This window comes from Hetaerina americana, unplaced genomic scaffold (genome assembly GCF_022747635.1).
Source record: "Hetaerina americana unplaced genomic scaffold, ioHetAmer1.1.p SCAF_10, whole genome shotgun sequence".
Lineage (NCBI taxonomy): Eukaryota > Metazoa > Arthropoda > Insecta > Odonata > Calopterygidae > Hetaerina > Hetaerina americana.
In genome coordinates this window covers 42,043,407-42,066,157 of record NW_027286070.1, presented here as the reverse complement: position 1 = coordinate 42,066,157, position 22,751 = coordinate 42,043,407, and the positions used below count along the sequence as shown (strand labels likewise).

General features: G+C 44.2%; 1 protein-coding gene across 1 annotated transcript in view; it reads right to left on the bottom strand.

Moving 5' to 3' along the window:
* Positions 1–3,659: 3,659 nt before the first annotated feature.
* Positions 3,660–22,751, bottom strand: part of LOC139698690 (uncharacterized) — a 629,080-nt gene continuing 609,988 nt past the window's right edge. Inside the window, exons 5-7 of the mRNA XM_071597569.1 lie at positions 17,384–17,608; positions 7,998–8,136; positions 3,660–4,599 (exon numbers count right to left, since the gene is read on the bottom strand). Of these exons, the coding sequence (XP_071453670.1) occupies positions 4,394–4,599; positions 7,998–8,136; positions 17,384–17,608 (570 nt within the window). The 3' untranslated portion in view covers positions 3,660–4,393. The remainder of the gene's footprint in view (positions 4,600–7,997; positions 8,137–17,383; positions 17,609–22,751) is intronic.

The window sequence follows — 22,751 nt, the reverse complement described above, 5'->3', positions numbered from 1 at the left end:
ATACCTCTGAAAAATATTCAACACCGCCGGGATTTGAACCCGGGCCCTCTGGGTAGGAAGCGAGAGTCTTACTTGAGACCACTTACATGTGTCCACAATGCTGGGATACGGTTGGCCACCGGGGCATTTAGAACAAGCCCAGTCCCAAGCTTACTTGCAGACGCAGGGGAGCCTCCGTTGGAAACCCGCAGGATGATTTTAATGGGCAACTATGCCTGTAAAATTTTATCAGAGACAATCCACCCTTGTTTTAACATAGTTTTTAACCAACGGTTTTTAGACTTATTTAACAGGCGGAGAAGGGCAACTAGGCCCTTTGCCGTTCGTTTTAATGATTTTATTAACGCGGTAAATTTTACATTTCCTCAAATATGCCCCGTCTCCTATGCTAAGTACCCGCCTTGGTTAACGCCAATGCCGGATATTAAACTCATTGCCAGTGCACGCCGCAAAGCCAAGACGACCGATTCCGAATACCAGCAGCTCTTCAGTGCCGTCCTCGGCTCACTTTCTGACTTTGTCCCAGTCTACACCGACGGGTCAAAGTCAGAATCTGCATGTGCCTATGCGGTCGTGTCCCACTACCATGGAGTCGTGAGGAAAAAACTGCACACTTCTTGCAGCATTTTCACAGCCGAGCTGTCAGCCATAAGGACGGCCCTAGGAGAAATAAAAGAAAGCGATGGCTCTTTCCTCATCTGCACAGACTCTTTGAGCGCCCTAAAATCTATATCGGTCTTTGCACCTGTGCACCCGATAGTCCAGGAGATCCATTATACCCTGTTGTCCCTTCAGAGAAAGGGGAACAGGGTCTCCTTTATATGGACTCCTGGTCACGTCGGCATAAGAGGTAACGAAAAAGCTGACCAGGCAGCGAAGGATGCCCTTCGAAAACCCGAGACCGACTCCACCTTGGTTCCAATGGAGGACGTAAAGGCTGCCTTGCGGAACTCGGTCCTGCATCAGTGGAAGGAGACTTGGCAGTCTCTGCAAAATAATAAACTCAGGGCAATAAAACCGGTCGTTTCACCATGGTCCTCTTCCATCCGGAAAATTCGGAGGGAAGAGGTCATGATTACGCGCCTGAGAATAGGACACTCTGCCCTCACTCATTCGTACCTCTTTGCGGAGGTAAAAGAACAGCCCCGTTGCAATGAGTGTTTCCAACCCCTGACGATAAAACATATCCTGACGGAATGCACAACATACCAAAGGGCCAGAGACATGTTGAAGATAAGGGGAGACTTAAAAAATATTTTAGGGGATGACTCTGGGTGTATTAACCGAGTCTTAGGTTTTTTAAGGTCAACCGGTTTAATGGGGCAGCTTTAGCTTTGGAGCTCATAATTTTAATGCTTTTGATTTTAGCATTTTCCTTTTTTTTTTTGTTTATTTTATTTATTTATATATTTATTCGTATTTATTTGTTTACTTATTCCTAGTTTAAAAGGAACATAAGTTTTACGTAATGACAGTGGTGCAAAATGACCATAGCTGTCGACGCACCCTACAAACCCCTAAAACTACTACAAATTTGTTATTACTTAGGGAAATATTGACATCGAGGAAGGTGATCTGAGAGGATGAAATGGTCGAGGTGAAAGACAGAGATGAGGAATCATTGAGTTGGGAAATAAAGGAATGGAGGGAATCTTTCTACTATGTGGCCATAGTAGAAAGATGTCATCAATGTATCGGAGCCACAGGAGGGGTTGCAGAGGATAGCTTGAAAGGAAATTCTCTTCCAGGACACCGAGGTGGAGGTTTGCATATGAAGGGCTGAATCTGCTAACCATGGCACAGCCCTTTATTTGGAGGTAATGGTTATTGTTGTAAGAAAAGGAGTTGCGGGTGGGAATGAAATTGGAAAGATCAATGAGGAATCCGGTACTGGGGATGTGAGGGGTAGGGCGTTTGGAGAGGAAGTGACGTAGGGAAGAAAAGCCTTCTTGGTGAGGAATGGATGTGTATAAGGAGGTGACATCGATAGTAGCCATAGTAATATGGGTATCAGGAGGGAGGGAAGTTGAGTGGAGTAATCTGAGGAAGTGGTAGGTATCTTTTATAAACGAGGGTAGGAAGTGAACTAAAGGTTGGAGATAGTAGTCCACGAAGGCGGAAATTCTTTCAGTCGGAGAGCTACGAGAGGAGACTATAGGGCGGCCTTGGTTGTTGGGTTTGTGGATCTTAGAAGGATGTGGAAGTGAGGGGTGTGTGGTTGGAAAGGGGAAAGGAGGGAGATGTCCCTGGGGGAAAGATTCTCCTTAGGGCCGTTGTCTCGGAGAAAAGCGATTATTTCTTTTTGGAATGCGGGGTTAGGGTCAGCAGGAATATGTTGATAGGAGGAAGTGTCTGAGAGTAATCTGGTTCATTCTTGTAGGTAGTCTGCAGTGTTAAGGATTACAACTGTCGAACCTTTTTCGGCAGAAGTGATGACTTGGTTGGGGTTGCGTGTGAGTTTTTTAACTCAGCTACTTCGGCCGGGGAGAGATTAGGTTTCGGGTGAGGAGATTTAAGGAAAGGACTAGATGGTTTGGACTGAAGATTGATAAAGATTTCGACCGGGTGATTTGGAGGGAGCGGTGGAGGTGGGAAGGCGGCCGGAACGTAGTGAGGGCGCTGTGTGTGTGTGTGTGTGTGTGTGTGTGCGTGTGCGTGTGTGTGTGTGCGTGTGCGTGTGTGCGCGCGGGGGATTGAAGCTTGGCGGGTTGCATCGCCCAGAAATGTCGCCATCTAAGATTTCTGGCAAAATATATGACGTCTGCGAGGATGGTCACGTGATTAACCTTGGGGGTGGGGGAGAAAGAGAGGCCTTTTGTCGTTGACTGATGGGAGTTATGTCGTTCACTGATGGGAGTGGCCTAAAATTGTTACTTTGTGGAAGCGATGCATATCGGAGGGTTGAAAACTGTTTTTCCGCATGAGTTTTGGTGTGCGTGGCCTTTGTTTCGACTTGCGGAGTCTTGATCAAGACTTTATAAGTTGAAACCTGGGTCTCGGATGTTGCAATAGTAGCGGTGAGCAGATTGTTTTCTTTTCCGATTTTGTGTCAATTCCACCTCCTCCCTCTCCCTCCTTTCCTATCTCCGCTCCCCTCTAGCTTCTCCTCTCCCCTCTAGCTTCTCCTCTCCCTTTCCTCTCCCCAACCATTCCTCTCACCCCTCCTCCGCCTCCCATTCTCCCCTTCCCCTGGCCCCTTTCCCTTTCTCTCGCACCCCTCACCTCTACTATTCCAGCAGTCATTACTTCTCTATCTTCCGATGAAGACGGAGTAGAATTCCGTCGAAATTATCAAGAAATAACGTGTGTGTTCCTTTTTTGTATTTCTATATTGTTTGTTACTGTGTAATGTACTATTCGGCACTTCCGTGTTACGTCTAAGAAAGCATATATATATATATATATATATATATATATATATATATATATATATATATATATATATACACTCACCAAAATTCAAGTAAAACTAAATGTTTACGAGTACATAAGATCATCCAAGGTTTAAAATAGATGTGATAATAAATAAAGACTTGTTTTCTGAACGTATCTTTCTTTTGTTTTATTGCACTATTGTAGTAATAGACCACATAAATGCACTTTTGAAACAATAGGTAACGTTAAATTAATTTTTAACATCAAATATTGTAGTTCCATCCTGTAATCAAATGTGTTCAAATCAGGCCGGTGAAAAGTTATAAATAAATTGTTACAGTTTTCACACATAAAAGGATGGCATAATTTCCCTTGTTACATTTACTTTTTTGTATTTTCATTAGCTTTCTGTTGGAAAGTTCTCACAAAATCAATGTGCGGTTGGCTTACTTAACCGTGGAAAATTGTTTTGTATACACCTTTCCGATCGACTTTGTACTTCATAAAAATTTAGCGTCCATCTATTAATCAACTAAAATGAGAGGTTAGCATTTGCTTATTCTCTCGTAATATTACTGATGGATCACCTCCCAACAGTTTTAAGCACCATATTGGCATTTGGAATTGACATTAATTATCTGTCCTTTACATCGTAGGAAGCCATTAATAACACGAATATAGTCCATTTCTCTTACTTTCCCAGGTCCACTTGGCAAACCATTTTTTTCACTCACGTTTCTGCTGTTCACGTTTCTCAGAGGCCAATGGAATTAGAGACATAGAGAACGGGACACAAAACACATTCAACACACATAATTTGCAGGAGATGGGAGGACACCTTGCATTACTTTTTTTCGGAACACAATTTCTGAAATCGCGTGTCTTAATTTTTTTTGTTAGTGGATCTTTACGAAGCAGGAAAGCTTTTTTAGGCTCACTTTGGAAAGATAGGGCAGGGTTTTATAATTTGACCCACGACGAATTTTTGTTCACAGTAATAATCTCACAAAAGTTCTCATCATCGACGAGGCTGTGTATGGCATTGGTTGACATTTTGCCTGATTGAGCTAAGGACTAAATTCGAATTCCAGTCCATTAAAGTTAGAAGACACACGGCAAGAGACAGTAGGGTTGCTAATCTGGGTGGCTCAACTTGTAAGCTGGAAGACGGTTCCAGGTATTCATCTTCGTCCTCCTCTTCCTGCATCGGCATCAGGATGTCCACTGCAAAGTGAACAACATTGTTATTAGTTTCGCCTTTCATATACTGATGGCGGTAGAGAAAATAACTTTGCTATTCCACAAAAAAGGTTCATTATATTACACGGCCATGGTTTCAATGCTGCGCATCACTATCAGGTGGGTGATGATGGGTCACCTGTTGATGATGCGCTGAATTGTACCATGGTCGTGCAATAGAACAAACCTTTTAATGTGGAACAGCAAAGTTTTTTCTCTACCCTTATCATGGAATAATTCCACCTATTTAAGCCTGAAACTGTTATGTTTCCCTACACTGCTTGAAATACTTATCGGCGATAAACTGATTCATCGCTGTAGACACTTGAAAATATGGTGCTTTCGACCACTTACTGAAAAGACAATTTAAAGCACCATTAATGCGTACTTAAATCTATTATTTCCAGGGAAGGCTCCTCGTTTTGAAGAAAGTCATGAGGTCGCTGGATTTTGAACAGAATATAAAATTGTTAAATTTTACCATGGTTCGGGATTATGTATTCCGGAATATGGTGTTGAGGTGTTACTTGACTATTTCCATTACTATTAATGGAACCAGGAACTATAACCGAACTATTGTGCCCTTCCATTATTAATAGGTTGTGGCAAACAATTACGTATTGCTGTGCGTTATTCGCGTGGTGGACTCTGATTGTCCATTCAGTAGCTTTATGCGTCTAAGAAATTTTCCGTATCCTCGATTCGGACGCAATTTATATTTAGATTTCTTGAACAGAATCTGGCCAATGTATGACCGTGTGAAGGCTTTTTTGCCAACTTCCTTATACAAGAGTCGGCAAAGAGTATGAAGAGTACTTTTTTTCTTTGCCGTTAAGTATTTTCAAAGGTTCATTGATCATCAAAAAATTCGAAGACAAATCTTTGATTGTTATTTAATCCTGCAGGAATAAAAGACGTAACATCCCTTTAAGAGGTTAGAAGACGTGGCCGAACTGACCCGTGGTGACGCAGTATGTGAAGTAGTTGGTTTCCGGTGATACTTCGTAGAATTTGCTGGACATTTTGTTGAATTAGGTACACTTTGTTATTCCACAATGAAATTTAATAGCTTACGACTTAGGTTTCGACGATTAACGTCATCATCAGGTGGAGAATACAATTTGGTGCAACATCTTTTATACTGAAGAGAGTGGGGAGGGGGGTTGGAAGGGAGGAGGTAGTGGGTCGGTAGGGTTGGGTGGAGGGGGGCTTTCCCCAGAGAATAAAATGTCTAGAATGTGAGAGTGGGAGGCAGGAAGAGCTAGTGCTTCCCAAGCTGACGAACTGCGGCGGTGGGGGATGAGTGAAGGTTGAAGGATAAGGAAGCAGAGGAAAAACCGAGGATGTGCGAAGGTAGAGGGGGTTAGTGGAAGAGGTTTGGGAGGGTAGAGCAGTAAGTGTGCAGCAGATCATAAACCATTTCACAATTAGCATGTAAAGATTTCAAAATTTCCACTTTCTCGATAGCGTCTTGCCGGGGGACTTTGCCTTCAAAATGCAATATTTCTAGAAAGTAATCTTTGCCGTGACCCTGGTGTACCAGGTGCTTTGCGAAGTTGGAATTTGAATGTCCAAGTTTATAACAAGCCATGTGTTCCTTCAGTCGCGGTGATCTTCCGACCAGTTTGCCCAATGTAGGCCGCTGTGGATTCGCACTTGAGTCTATATACACCTCTCCTTTCCAGCTTCGGGACAATTTCCTTAGATTTGGAGAAATAAAAACCTGAAGGTGACGTAAAGGCAGTTCTAACATGGTGTCTCGGGAGGAAATTTGTGGCTAGGAGGGACAAATTTCTCAGGTATAGAAATGTCCTCCAATTATCTGGGCTCACATAGGGGGAGGGTTCCGTAAAATGGTTCGGATGGTGATTTTTTTCCTTTTTCTTTCTATACAGTCTCATGTTGGTTTTGTTAGCCATTGCTGATAGCTCTTTTCTTTCAAATGTTTAGCTATTTTTTAATATTGGCTTGGGACATGGGAATTGCTATCACACGGTGGAGCATGGAATATAAGGCAGACAGTTTTTGAGCAAAATGATGCCTGGATGTAGCATGGATGATTTGGTCCATGTACGCGTCATTTCTAAAAATGAAAATATTGAATTAATCATATTCCTTGTAAATGGTTAGGTCGAGAAAATTAAGGGACCCATTACCTCCTCTTTTCATTGTAAATTTAACACATTAGTCCAAGGAATTCAAAAGGTGCTAGAATGTGTCGAGTTACCTAGCGGATCCTGACCATAAGCACAAAAAATCGTCCGCGCATTGATACCAAGCACAGACAATTTTTAACAAAGGGTTCGCATATGAGAACAGTTCATTTTATAAGTTGTCCATGTAAATGTGCGCAAGTAATGGGGATAAGGGTAAACCCATAGCCAACCCTTGTGGTTGTTCAAAAATTTATTCTTTGAATTTGAAATAATTCTGCGAGACATGTTTGAAGAGCGGAGTAGATCGAGTAGAGATCTAGCACTATCGGGGCGGGGACACGTTTATGCAGGAGAATCCCTTCTGTTACCTGGACAGCTTGTCTGGTGGGTACATTGGGAAACAAGTTGGTTATGTCGTAGGAGACAAGGGTGCACTTAGTCCCTCTCAAGTGCGCCTTTTGGTGCAACTCTTGTCGGGATAGTCGAACTGCTAAATCGACTGAGTTGGTATTACCATATTTTGGAAAAAATTGGAATGTTGTCTGTACACTTGGTTAGGGTTTATGGTAAGGAGATGATTAAGGGCTGACGCATTTGAAACCACTTGCCCAATCGGGATACCTGGTTTGTGCACTTTTTGGAGGCTGAAACCCCCTCTTTGGGAGAGCTCTTACATTCCTGGCTCTTATCCTCTGGGGAAACCCCTCCACCAAATCTTACCTACCCACTACTTCCTCCCCTCCACCTTTCTCTCCCCCACCTTCCTCCCCTACACCTTCCTCCCCTACACCTCTACCCCCCTCCCTACTCTCTTTACTATATGAGATGTTGCACTAAAAAGTATTCTTCACTTGATGATGACGTTTATCGTCGATACCATGGTCATAATGTAACAAATTTCCATGTGGAATAACTAAGTGCACCTCATTCAACCAAAATGTCAAATAGGTTCCTACAAATCATCACCTTGCCTGTTAATATTTGCCATGGGTCACTCAAAGAATGTACAAATAACTTATTTGAATACCCTTTATATAATTTTCCTCAGAAACTTCACTTTTAATATCAATTATTGGAGATTGGCGCATGCCGTACATACTCGGGTTTATTGTCTCCTATTTTCTCATCGAACCAATCAGTGCTGAATTCTATTGCGTGTAGCAGATGCTTACATTTGATCCCAGCATGAGGAAACATTTGGGTTTGTTTATTTATTTGGCTACTCACCGGATATAGAGGTCGTGCGCTTGTCATTGAATTCAACTCCGTTTGGATGCGGATGTTTGAAAGACGGCAGGGTAGTGACACACGTGATGCGAAGTCGTCCTCCGGTACCCAACCCGAGGCGTGCGTGGTGCATCGCGATCTACGGTGCATAAACAAGTTCATTAAATTAGGATACATTAAATACATCTCATTAGTAAATGTTAGTAGTTTAAGGGTCCCTGGCAATGAGAAAATTCGTTTTAGAGTTAATTCTTCGTCACCACATCTTTCTGTTCACAGATTTCAATTTAATATCCATTCTATGAGGTCACGTTTAACAAGAAGGGTGACTTCTAAGAGGATGATTTAAAAGATGTTTGTCAGTAACATTGGCTTTAAAGATTAGTTTGGATAATCTAAGCCTTATATGAAGACTAACATCTCCAAATTTCAAATTATTTATTCTATTTATTCGGAAAAGTTAGTAGCACCTTGCGCTATTTAATTCATCTCTGAAATAATATGATAAGTATCACCATTTCCCTTTAAAAACAATTTTTGACCATTTTAGCATCAACATTATCTTCCATGATTTTTGTAAAGAGAGGATGGGTCCTCTGTTCTTGATATCAGTTTGCAATTTCCATCTATTCTTTAAGTCGCCGAATTTTCACGAATTTTTAATAAGAGAAATCTGGATTTCGTATAGGTTTTTGAAACTGTTATCACATACAATGGAGTGAAAGTTAAATAAATAATGTATGGATATCAAGCCGTTTTATAAAAATATGACTTCTGTACTAATATATTTATTAAATAAATTATTCCCTTTCAAGTACAACGTAAGTGCAGTGTTCCTTCTACTGAACGATATGTTGATTTTTTTTCATGATTTGGTGAAATAATAGTTTAGTACTTCGGTATTGAACGCAGGCAGAATCCCATTTGCCGTTATACTACTAGGACAAAATCTTAACAATATAGAAGTGATGCGAGGAAAATTTTCTTTAAAAAGCAACTCATTTATCGATATACCCTATAAAAACCTTATCTGGTATAATCTCTCTATTGATCCCAAAACGTGTAAGATATACTCGTTCCTTCAAACAGAGATAAGTACCCAGTATAATGAAATCATCGCAGAGCACGAGAAGGAACAATTCCTTCAACAAAATATTTCAAATCAGTTTTTTAGATTATGGAGAATTGGTTAATACTAGTTTTCCACTAAGATCCTTTCCCGCTGCCCTTTTTTAAATGTGGGATAAATTTAGTTTTTAATATTAATTTTAATGTGTCAGTGAGATCGTCATTGATGCGAATTTAGTCATATCATTATTGGCGACTAAGGACCCTGAATTTTGTAGGAAATAATGATAGTCTCTCCGAAGAAGCGGAAGATTACTATTAATATTGATTAGAATATTGTTTATTATGTGGCCCTCTCCATGGAATAATGCACGGTAGGACTTGTGCGTTGCGATCACCCCTAGTATGTCCTGATGACCTCGCTCGAGCCAGGCGATCCATCAAAGACCTCTTCAGCTTCGTGATTACCTTTTAGAACTCAAGGCAGGAAGGGATCCTATTCCCTCAACAACCCATGGGTCCAGGGGGCCATGACCCAACGGTTCTCATACCTATCTGGCTCCCCACTCCCCGCCTTTCTACTGAGTCCCCTAGGACACACTCAGGTGTTACCCAGGGCACCTGATGTATTGTTGCGTCCTTAATCGGGCAGTATGATATCCATAGGTTCGATGATAGGCACAGAATAGACACACCATGCGTCCGGCCGTCGAGCGAAACAACAGATAGAGCCGAATTGAATGCGAAGGAAGACCTCCCTAACAGGCCTCCCGTCATGGGAGCACCGCGGTTTTCAATAGCCTGTGTGTGGAATATTTCTGTGTGACAGCATTCTGTCGAAAATACTCCTAATTCACGCACAAACTATTGAATTCACGCACAGCTATTGAATGGGGATCGGGATGGTGCGGTGGCTAACGTACTGGCTTCCCACCCTGGGGGCCCGGGTTTGAATCCCGGCGGCGGCAGATTTTCAGTGGTATCCCGATCCTTCCTTGAGGTGCTTTATGGAGGACACTTTGAGTGAATACGCCGTCCGTCGGAGAGGACATTAAGCTGTGGACTCCTTGGCGCCTTTCGTTAAGAGAAGGCTAGTGTCGGCGCCGGGTTTCCCTCCACCATTCATCCCTCTCCTGTCCATCCCTAATGGCACAAATGACCTCAGCTCTCGGTTGCCTCCCCTATAAAATACTACTGGCTATTGAACGACACCTTTCTTCATCCCGTCTCCACGTTCATCCGAGTATTCGTAGAATTCCCATTCTCTCTTCCGCATACAAGTCCTTGGTTAAATCCACCATAGAAACAGATCAGAGGTTAACCAGATGTGAGGCGCGAGCTGTGCTCCCGAACCCACTGTTGGATAGGCGCGTCCATATATTTTAGAGGGCTTTGCAGCCAGCCATTACTCCCCTAGCGAAGTCAACTCCCCGCTCTTTATCCATCCATGCTGCGGCCCCCAAGACGTACTCGCCTTGGATTGCCACCAATATTAGTGCTCAACATAGCAGCATACTTCCTTAAGTCACTTTCTCTCACCGATCCTCCCCTTCCGTGTTTCAGACCTTCGACGGCCCCCCCCCGCGGGTAGGGGGTTAGAGAATACTCCCGCAGTATCCCTGCTTGTCGTAAGAGGCGACTAAAAGGGCGGGGAGAAAACCCCGAAAACAAACCCCAAGCCAGCAAGGGATGCGTCCGGACAGTGCTGTGGATCCACTGTCTGTGAGCGGCCATACCATCTGGCCTGCGATCCGCCCAGGTGTTTGCCGTGCCTGGAGACCCGTAAGGGAGAAAAGGGGATCCTGGAGGGTGAGCTTTCTGGTTCCCAGCAGGGTGTCGGATGCCCTGTATGGACCGGGGAGTGATACCCCTCTTCGGCCCCGGATTTCGTGTAAACGGGAGGCCGGGAGCTAGCCACTCCCGGTCAATCGGCTTCCGTCGCGTTTTCGCTCCGGTGGCGAGTGCCAAGGTTGTGGGGGTCTGCGTAGGGAGGTCGGAGATGTAAGGGTTTTGGTGGGCCCTTGCACCGAAGATCCACCCCGAAACAGACAACCACTCCTGAAGCGCTATATCCCTCGAGTTAGCCCTGGCGACCGCTCCGGTTTGGCGGAGTGGCGTCCCAAATGTGTGGCTCCGTGGCGGGTGGGGAGGCCGAGGGACGAATAATTAATTATTATGGAGGAAAAACCCTTTCCACCACTAAAAAGATCCCGTCCGGACACCGGCGGGGGAGAAAAGTGCATAGGCGCATGTAAGCGCTATTTAATTATGTCGTGCATAAAGGAAGGTGAAACCTTGAAAAAGGTTTCTCCTTTCTTAATTCGCAGAGTTTTGTCACAGATTGTACCTGGGGACCCAAAGAGCGTGAAGAAGCTCCGGGATGGTACACTTCTTATAGAGACCCTGAACGATACACAAAGCGATAAACTGCTTGCTATGGGAATGCTCCATGACATTCCGATCAAGGTGGAGGTGCACCGCACTCTTAACACCTGTCGGGGAGTCATCAGTCACTACGACCTCCTATACGTGGACATCGAAGAAATCAAGAGAGAAATGTTCTCTCAGGGAGTGACTGATTGTCGTCGACTCACCACGAGGCGCAACGGAGAAAACGTAAACAGCACCTCCGTGATCTTGACGTTTGCGCGTGATAGACTACCCGACAAGGTGTTTGTGGGCTATGAATCGGTACCAGTGAGGCCATTCATCCCAAATCCCGTGCGTTGTTTCAAATGCCAACGGTTCGGCCATGTCGCGTCGCGTTGCGAGGGTAAGGCCACCTGCCCGCGCTGTGGCAAAGACGCGCACGAGGATAAAGAGTGCTCTTCGGAACCTCTTTGTGTCAATTGCGAGGGTACACACCCAGTGTACTCTCGTGATTGCCCGAAGATGAAAGAAGAGAGGAAAGTCATGGAGATAAAAACCCTTGAAAAAATCCCATATGCGGAAGCGAGGAGAAAATACAGGGCGCTAATCGCTCCAACTTTCTCCCGGTCCTTTGCTTCCGTTGCAACCACGCAATGTGTAAAGTGTACCATCGCCACGCAGACGGAGATACCGAAAGAATCCCCAGTTGAAAACACGCAAGTGCCTAAACCCAAAAGGGTGAAGGATGGAAAGAGTAAGGTGGACAAGGAGCCACCTACTCCTGTGGGCCCTTCAAAGAAGAGCCCACAGAAAACCACCAAGGGGAACACGCCAAAAGGGCGTGAGAATACACCTTCCCCGCCGCCTCCAGTGAAGCCAAAGAGGCCGGAGGTAATTGAAGAGGACCAGAGTATCTCTGATACTGAGGTCTTCGCAAACGAGTGGAAGAGGAAACATCGCTTCAAGCGATAACCTCAATAGAGTTGGTCATCTCCCTTTTTAGTCATCTTATTTATTTATATATTTATTTATTTATTTTAATTTAACACTTTAAATGTGTTCCATTCTGCAGTGGAACTGCAATGGCTTTTATCGGCACAAGGAGGAGCTGGCCATTTTAATCCAAGATTTTAAACCCTCTTGTATTTGTCTCCAAGAGACCCATTTTAAGGCTGAAGATAAGGGTATTCTGAAGGGATTCACTGTTTTTAGAACGGATGACCTAAGTGGCCAACGAGCCCAAGGGGGAGTAGCAGTTGCGGCCCGTGAGGCCCTTTACACCTCGCGAGTCCAACTGAACTCTCCATTCCAGGCCGTCGCTGTCACGGTGCACACCCCTGAGAGGATGACGTTATGCAACGTGTATCTGCCAGAGGGTGCACCGGTGACCCGCCTGAACCTTGAAGCCCTTGTCCACCAGCTTCCTCAGCCGTTCATTTTGATGGGAGATTTTAATGCCCATGATCCTCTCTGGGGAGGGCCAGAAACCCAAAGCAATAGGAGAGGTCGAATTTTATCCAACTTTATTGAGGATTTTAACCTGTTTTTATTAAATAGCGGCGAAAAAACCCGTTTTAACAGCTTCAATGGGGAATTCTCAGCAATAGATCTTTGTCTATGCTCGAGAAGTCTAGCCCCAAAGCTGAAAATGTCCACCCACAACGATCTCTGTGGGAGTGACCATTTTCCTCTTCTACTCGTTAAGGAAGACTCTTCGCCCACCATTTCAAAACCTCCGGAAAAGTGGCGTATTAACCGTGCGGACTGGCCACTTTTCAAGCGTACGTTTACATATAAACACGACGCAAGTTTCGACGCGTTGCACAACGTCGATAAATTAAGTTCAACGCTGTTGGCGGCAGCTACCAAAAGTATCCCTCGTACGTCCGGGAACATTAATCGAGCTCCTGTCCCTTGGTGGAACGGGGAATGCGACCGGGCGATTCGGGCGAGGAAAAAAGCATTAAATATTTTTAGAAAATATCCCACGGCAACTAATCTGGCATCGTACCGCCGCCTGAGAGCGCGAGCTCGAAGGGCCGTGAAGGAGGCCAAGAGGGCTTCCTGGATAGAATACGTCTCTACCATCAACCATCGCACGCCGCTTGGTCAGGTATGGGACAAAGTCAAGAAAATCTCCGGGTCCAAGGGCTCATTTGTCATCTCGCCATTGCTTGTTGCTGGCCGGGTGGTTAATTCACCTGCCGAAATAAGCAACATATTTGCCAGTCAGTTCGCGGCCAATAGCAGTGACGAGGGCTATGCCGCGGACTTTGCGAACCTGAAGAGGCGATGCGAGAGAGTCCCTCTCAATTTTGGTGCAGGTCCTACAAATGAATATTACAATGAGCCTTTCACGTCCTGGGAGCTTAAATCCGCCATCGAAGACTCCCATTACACCTCGCCAGGGGCGGACGAAATCCACAACGCATTTCTCCGGAACATTCCGGAAACTGCGATTGGGGAGGTCCTAAATACCCTCAACCAACTTTGGAACGAGGGCAGTTTTCCAAATGCCTGGCGAGAGTCCATCGTGATACCAATCCCAAAACAGGGCAAGGACAAAAATGACCCGAACAACTACCGTCCCATATCTCTCACCAGCTGCCTGTGCAAGGTGATGGAACGGATGGTAAACCGACGTCTCATGTGGTGCTTGGAGAGTCGACACCTGCTCTCCGACGCTCAGTGCGGCTTTCGGCGTGGCAGGTCCACGACAGACCATCTGGTGCGCACTGAGAACTTCATCCAGGAAGCCTTTCTCCACCGTCAACACGTCATAGCAGTCTTTTTCGACCTGGAGAAGGCCTATGATAGTGTGTGGCGATGGAGAATCCTCAACACGCTCCACAAGTGGGGATTTAGAGGCAACATGGCCCTATTTATCAGAAATTTTTTAACTAACCGCCTTTTTAAAGTAAGGACTGGGAAGCACTTTTCCCGATCTTTTACACAGGAGAACGGGGTACCCCAGGGTTCAGTACTGAGCGTGACGTTATTTGCCATCGCCATCAACGACGTGGTGGAATGCATCAATGCCCCGGTGATGGCATCGCTCTATGTGGACGACTTAGCCATATTTTGCCGGTCGACACGACTGCCAAACGCTTCCAGGCAAGCCCAGGTGACTCTAAACAAACTGGGAGAGTGGTCGCGAAAGAACGGATTTCGTTTCTCCATGGAGAAAACGAAATGCGTGCACTTTCACCGTCTTCGCGGTTACCACGTTACCCCGACCCTAACCCTGTTGGGTAGGATTCTTCCATTTGTGGAGTCCGTCCGCTTTCTCGGCATGATCCTGGACCAAAAGCTGAACTGGCGGGAGCATATCCGCGTGTTACGGGAGAGGTGTCGCCAAACCCTCAACGTTTTAAAGTTTTTAACTCACTCCACTTGGGGAGCAGACCGCTCCACCATGCTTTTATTGTACAGAGGCTTGGTGCGATCCAAACTGGACTATGGTTCCATAGTGTATTCCTCAGGACGAGAGTCTTACTTGAGACCACTCACATGTGTCCACAATGCTGGGATACGGTTGGCCACCGGGGCATTTAGAACAAGCCCAGTCCCAAGCTTACTTGCAGACGCAGGGGAGCCTCCGTTGGAAACCCGCAGGATGATTTTAATGGGCAACTATGCCTGTAAAATTTTATCAGAGACAATCCACCCTTGTTTTAACATAGTTTTTAACCAACGGTTTTTAGACTTATTTAACAGGCGGAGAAGGGCAACTAGGCCCTTTGCCGTTCGTTTTAATGATTTTATTAATGAGGTAAATTTTACATTTCCTCAAATATGCCCCGTCTCCTATGCTAAGTATCCGCCTTGGTTAACACCAATGCCGGATATTAAACTCATTGCCAGTGCACGCCGCAAAGCCAAAACGACCGATTCCGAATACCAGCAGCTCTTCAGTGCCGTCCTCAGCTCACTTTCTGACTTTGTCCCAGTCTACACCGACGGGTCAAAGTCAGAATCTGCATGTGCCTATGCGGTCGTGTCCCACTACCATGGAGTCGTGAGGAAAAAACTGCACACTTCTTGCAGCATTTTCACAGCCGAGCTGTCAGCCATAAGGACGGCCCTAGGAGAAATAAAAGAAAGCAATGGCTCTTTCCTCATCTGCACCGACTCGTTGAGCGCCCTAAAATCTTTATCGGCCTTTGCACCTGTGCACCCGATAGTCCAGGAGATCCATTATACCCTGTTGTCCCTTCAGAGAAAGGGGAACAGGGTCTCCTTTATATGGACTCCTGGTCACGTCGGCATAAGAGGCAACGAAAAAGCTGACCAGGCAGCGAAGGATGCCCTTCGACAACCCGAGACGGACTCCACCTTGGTTCCAATGGAGGACGTGAAGGCCGCCTTGCGGAACTCGGTCCTGCATCAGTGGAAGGAGACTTGGCAGTCTCTTCAAAATAATAAACTCAGGGCAATAAAACCGGTCGTTTCACCATGGTCCTCTTCCATCCGGAACATTCGGAGGGAAGAGGTCATGATTACGCGCCTGAGAATAGGACACTCTGCCCTCACTCATTCGTACCTCTTTGCGGAGGTAAAAGAACAGCCCCGCTGCAATGAGTGTTTCCAACCCCTGACGATAAAACATATCCTGACGGAATGTACAACATACCAAAGGGCCAGAGACATGTTGAAGATAAGGGGAGACTTAAAAAATATTTTAGGGGATGACTCTGGGTCTATAAATCGAGTCTTAACTTTTTTAAGGGCAACTGGTTTAATGGGGCAGCTTTAGCTTCGGAGCTCATAATTTTAATGCTTTTGATTTTAGCATTTTCTTTTTTTTTTTTTTGTTTGTTTATTTATTTATATATTTATTCGTATTTATCTGTTTACTTATTCCTAGTTTAAAAGGAACATAAGTTTTACGTAATGACAGTGGTGCAAAATGACCATAGCTGTCGACGCACCCTACAAACCCCTAAAACTACTACTTCGACGGCCTTATCTTTTGTGCTCCTTTCCATGCCGCCAAAGCCCCGTTTGTAGTTGCCCCACACCTGCCTCCCTTATCCCAGTCACCTCACGTCATGTAACAACCCCAAAACCGCTTGGAAAAGCAGTCTCTTGGAATTTGTTCTAATGATTTTACACGTGTATTGAAAGCTGATTAAGTTCCGATGGAAATTATACCCAAATGGTACTTCCATGTGTCCGTCATGGATAATCCTCATCCGGACTGATAATTCCGGTTGTCTCGGCTCACAAAATCGTCTACCACCACAGATGAATGCAAACAAATATTTAACGTTTCTGAGCTGCCCCTCTAATGTTACAGTGATCTACATGGACAATTCACACATGGCAGGTGGAACTCCGTGGGGCATTACTTAGTATTGCAATTGCACTTTTCGAGTAAAACTCCATCCGCTCTAGTGCTTTCATAGTCGAGTTCTTCGCACATAAACTCAACCATTGCTGAATCTGTTGAAATAAGCGATTCTTTCTCATCTGCACGGATTTGTTTAGTGTAATAAAATTTAATTCTAGATATTCTCCTTTTAACATTGTAGTCAAGGAGTTTTTTAATTCCCTTAGACTTAGATCTTCGGAATATTAAATTTTATACCTTTGGGTTCCAGGGCACGCTGGAAATATCAGAAAATCGGATGAAATCTGTATCCTTGATTTTCCCATCCCCTGAATCGATTTGAATTGGGTTCTACATGATGATGATGCACACAGTCATATTGCAGTTTTACAATGGGTTTTGTCTCCCAAAGCGTGGTAATATAATGAACCTTATTATTTATTGATTGGTCGAATCGTCGTGCAAAGTGATACATTTAATCTAGTAAACAAACATAGTGTTCTTTGAGATGGTTGGCGACTTAATGTCAGTGGCTTCCTTTATTAACTCCAATTATCCTGCAATCTGTTGGATCTTAATCACTTTCCATTTTGAATTACATATTATTGTTACTCACCGGTAATGCCAATCCAACAGTGGCTGACGTCGGCACTCGTGCCATGGATGGGTAAGCTACTGGTTCGGGAGGGAATTCGTGGTCGAGGATGTCGTCCCTTTCTTCGTTCATGTTGATGTCATCCATTTCTTCATCCATATGGAAGCGGTGGTGATGGCTGTGGTGACGGTGGTATGGGTGAGGTTTGTGGTGCGTGTGGTACGATCTGACATACTGCTCATTCACCTGTTGAAAAAAGGAAACTGATTTAGTCACTCATGACTATGCATTTCTTCACCACCGATGAAATTTGTTAAACTATGGGACCTGGAAGACTGCCGTAAAATAAGCCTAGAGTTTAAGAGGGCATAAGGAGATTTTTATAGATTTATATATTAACTTATTAAATACATTCAGATCCGCAAATTTCACCACCGAGGTCTCGCAAATTATTCGCACTCCAACATACATTGGTCGCTTGGATCATGCATATAAAATTCGGGAAATAGATGCCAGAACTATCAGATTTAAGGCTTCCTTCTTCCCACGGACAATACGGGATAGCAACTGCAGGGTTATGGATAGGAAAAATTCCACTTGCCACCCTCATCGTCTAGGGAATAGTTAGTTATAATAAATTGCATGCACTTTCACTAACCTCGTGTGTTTTTTTGTCAAAACCATTTCTTTCCGCACGAACACATAACAATTCCATTAAATGCTGCAGTGCCCTTAACAGTATTGTTTGCCCTGCCTTTTTTGTTTTTAAGATTTCCTTTACATTCCTTGTTTCTCTCCGCGTGGGAACCCTCCTGCTATCTGCAGCGTTGAGTCACATTCCCCACCTGTGTCTTGGGGAAGAGACCGTTATATGTTGCATGTCCATGTGGTAGTGGAATTTATAAGATGGTAGTATATGTATTTGCATGTGTGTCGAATGAAAGAATTTTTTTATGACTGTGTATGGCACTGGGTATAGTTTTACATGTATGTGTTGATTTTGCATGTGGTTTTGTTCCTATTAATTGATGATGACCTAACACCCCCCGCCACACACCCTTGCGGCGGCTTGCGGGGTATTATGTAAATGTAGATGAACTCCATTGGCATGACAGAGACGCTTTTCGTTTAATCGTAACTGTTTTAACAAAATGGGCTGCCCTGCGTTGAACCTTCTCAATTTCCCGAATGAGGCCTTTTTCACTCGCTTCCCACACGCTACATGCGTATTCTAAATGAGGCCTTACAGGAGCGTGGCAACAATGTTCCTTGACCTTTGAGTCACTTCTGCCGACAATGCGTCTAATAAATCCCAATTTTTACATGCTTGACCGCAGACTTTACGTATGTGAGTCCCCCAAGTTAAATCTTTAGTGAATGTAACGGCTAGGTATTTTACCGTATCAACTACTTCTAGGTCAACTCCAGCTAATTTCCTAACAAATCCCGTTGATCTTTTAAAGAAATTTACCACCGAACATTTATTAAGATTTAATGATAATCCCCTTTTTGAATCCCCATTTAGTGATTTAATCTAAATCATCGTTTCATCAATTATCAAATCAATTTCTTCATTAATCAAGTCTTCATTAAACGGTTTGTGGGGAAATGTAATGAGAAAGTTAAAGAGAGGTGTTGGTTTGCTCCAGTTAGACCTCATTTGGAAGAGGCCGCAAGTATTTGAGATCCTTGAGAGAAAACTTGGCAAAAAGAAGTAGATAAAGTCACAATAAGAATAGAAAGAAGAATGATAAAAACACGTGTGATAGGTCTCTTAGGGGACTTAGGCTGGGAGCCACTTGAAATATGGAGAGAACAAGCGAGACTTAGACTTTTAGAAAGGTTCAGAACAAACGAGTATAACGATGACACTCTAGGAATTTATATGAATTATAATGGCCCCACTTTACATAGGTAGATCAGACCACAAAGATATAATAAGGGAGGTATATTCCAATATAGATAGATTTAAATACTCATTCTTTCCCCGAAAAATCAGAAATCATAATAGTAAGCGACCGAAGTCACTTTAGTAATTGTGGAAACAATGAATTTACGAGACGGAACAAAATTAAACATTACAAAGATATTAGGTATATATGTAGGTACATGTGTGTGTTAGTTGGTAGTTTGAGTGTTTGCTTACATGTGGGGTGTAAGTGTTCTTGCATGATTGGATACCATGTTTGGTTTGTGGAAAGTATAAATTTGTGGCTTTTGCTTGCGATTTTTTTCTTTCTTAATTACGCGTGGTACTCTAACATCCCCCACCATACGCCCTTGCGGCGGCTTGCGGGGTATTAAGTAGATGTAGATCATCCTCGGAGATTAAACAGTTATTGGCCAAGTATAGATCCTCTAAAATCGAAACCAAAACACAATTACGTAACGCCTTTAAACGTAACGTACTTCGCGAGTATTTGGATACTGACCCCAAAGCTACGGGTGGTGTCCTAACACCACCCGTCACACGCCCTTGCGACGGCTTGCGGGGAATTAAGGAGAATGTTGATGTAGAAGCAGGCCGAAAGCTCGAACAATCTACAATGTGAGTGTCCTCTTGTCTTATGTGTTACCTATTTTATTTTGTGTTCTATTGTGCCATTATATTGCTCTCGTGAGTGCTTCTATATCATATATATATATATATATATATATATATATATATATATATATATGTTTATAGATATTTTTGGCCGAAACATTCTGCCATGGGTTGATTCATTTGTCGTTTGATTTTGGACTTGGGGTTTGCCCTTGATTGCAGGATATCTTAGTTAATGGTTTTACTTCCGATGGTTCAGAATTAACATTCAATAGACAAGTTTTGCTTATTGTTTCAATATATAATATAGAAAAGTGCACAGAACTTATGGCTAAATGATCGTAGTCTTAAAATGATTGAAATGCCTCCAAGGGATAACTTTTCAATGAATTCTCTTGTCTTGCTGAAGTATGAATTGAAAATGAATTTATAATATTAAGTTTACCTAAGAGTATTAAATGAATTGTTTGTTAACTTTGCAGTTAACCATTCACGACAATTTTACAAATTAAAAAGCTATTCATAGATGTTTATGTAAGAAAAAATATCAAAAGGGTCTTCGGGGATTTATTCCAAGCATATGTCTTTGAATTAGCTTAAGACACTTTAAAAATCTTTCAAATGAAGAATAATGATTCAAGGTAAATTGAATCTTGTACATTAGGGTAAATTGAGAGATAGTTAAAATAGGCGAGTTTTAGATAGAAACCAAAGTTCAGATAATTCTGATGTATCCATCCCGCAGGCCAAATTAGGAGTAAGGCGTTCATCTCCTTTAGCGGAGGATTAAATCCTCCACGGTTACAAATTGCACCCTTGGATATCCGCTAACCACCGCAGGCTTGTTATTGCGTGAGCTACGCCCAAATGTGTTCTCTTAATTGGTGGCACACGTCCTCGTGAGAACAGTGAGCGTTATTCTGTGGAGGTAACGTTGCATTTCATCTATGGAAAGTGAAGCTAAATAGCTGAACTCCAGACGGAAGCTCCATGATCAATTGTGATAAACTTGGGCCGACGCCTCGTTGAAGTATAGATCTAAGCAATATATTCGATTTCTAAGTTCGAGAAGTTAGTGGTATTTTATAGATATACTTAGAGCTGCTAGTCACGGTGTAATAATTCAATAATTATCAGCTATACATTGATCTTAATTACGATTGATATATCTAGACGATAGTTGATTTTATTTAGACGATAATACTTCTACTATCAATTAATGTAGAAGGACGCTCATTTTAAACTTCTGTATGTATATATTGTTCAGATTCATGAGTATGCTTTGGTTATATTGGATCAGAATAAATTTTTTATATTGAGTTTAATGCTGACTCGTACATTATTGCTCTAGTTTTGTTGAACATATGAATATTCAATGGCCTGCCGTAGTTCAGGGGTAGAGCGTTGGATTACTGATTGGAGGGACCTCTCTGGGTACTCTCAGCTTCACCAAAGTTGTATGATTTTTCGGGTACCGGATCTTCCTGAGAAAACATAACCGGCATAGGCCCAGCTATCCCGAGGAGTGAATTTCACACACATAGTATTGGGTGAACTCTACCATCAACTACCAAACCGACCTTTGGATTGAGAACCGTGTGCCCCCCCGCGGGTAGGGGGATAGAGAATACTCCCGCAGTATCCCTGCTTGTCGTAAGAGGCGACTAAAAGGGCGGGGAGAAAACCCCGAAAACAAACCCCAAGCCAGCAAGGGATGCGTCCGGACAGTGCTGTGGATCCACTGTCTGTGAGCGGCCATACCATCTGGCCTGCGATCCGCCCAGGTGTTTGCCGTGCCTGGAGACCCGTAAGGGAGAGAAGGGGATCCTGGAGGGTGAGCTTTCTGGTTCCCAGCAGGGTGTCGGATGCCCTGTATGGACCGGGGAGTGATACCCCTCTTCGGCCCCGGATTTCGTGTAAACGGGAGGCCGGGAGCTAGCCACTCCCGGTCAATCGGCTTCCGTCGCGTTTTCGCTCCGGTGGCGAGTGCCAAGGTTGTGGGGGTCTGCGTAGGGAGGTCGGAGATGTAAGGGTTTTGGTGGGCCCTTGCACCGAAGATCCACCCCGAAACAGACAACCACTTCAGAAGCGCTATATCCCTCGAGTTAGCCCTGGCGACCGCTCCGGTTTGGCGGAGTGGCGTCCCAAATGTGTGGCTCCGTGGTGGGTGGGGAGGCCGAGGGACGAATCATTTCTTATTATGGAGGAAAAACCCTTTCCACCACTAAAAAGATCCCGTCCGGACACCGGCGGGGGAGAAAAGTGTATCGGCGCATGTAAGCGCTATTTAATTATGTCTTGTGCAAAGGAAGGTGAGACCTTGAAAAAGGTTTCTCCCTTCTTAATTCGCAGAGTGTTGTCACAGATTGTGCCTGGGGACCCAAAGAGCGTGAAGAAGCTCAGGGATGGTACACTACTTATAGAGACCCTGAACGACACACAGAGCGAAAAACTACTTGCTATGGGAACGCTCCATGACATTCCGATTAAGGTGGAGGTGCACCGCACTCTTAACACCTGTCGGGGAGTCATCAGTCACTACGACCTTCTATACGTGGACATCGAAGAAATCAAGAGAGAAATGTTCTCTCAGGGAGTGACTGATTGTCGTCGACTCACCACAAGGCGCAACGGAGAAAACGTAAACAGCACCTCCGTGATCTTGACGTTTGCGCGTGATAGACTACCCGACAAGGTGTTTGTGGGCTATGAATCGGTACCAGTGAGGCCATTCATCCCGAATCCCGTGCGTTGTTTCAAATGCCAACGGTTCGGCCATGTCGCGTCGCGCTGCGAGGGCAAGGCCACCTGCCCGCGCTGTGGCAAAGACGCGCACGAGGATAA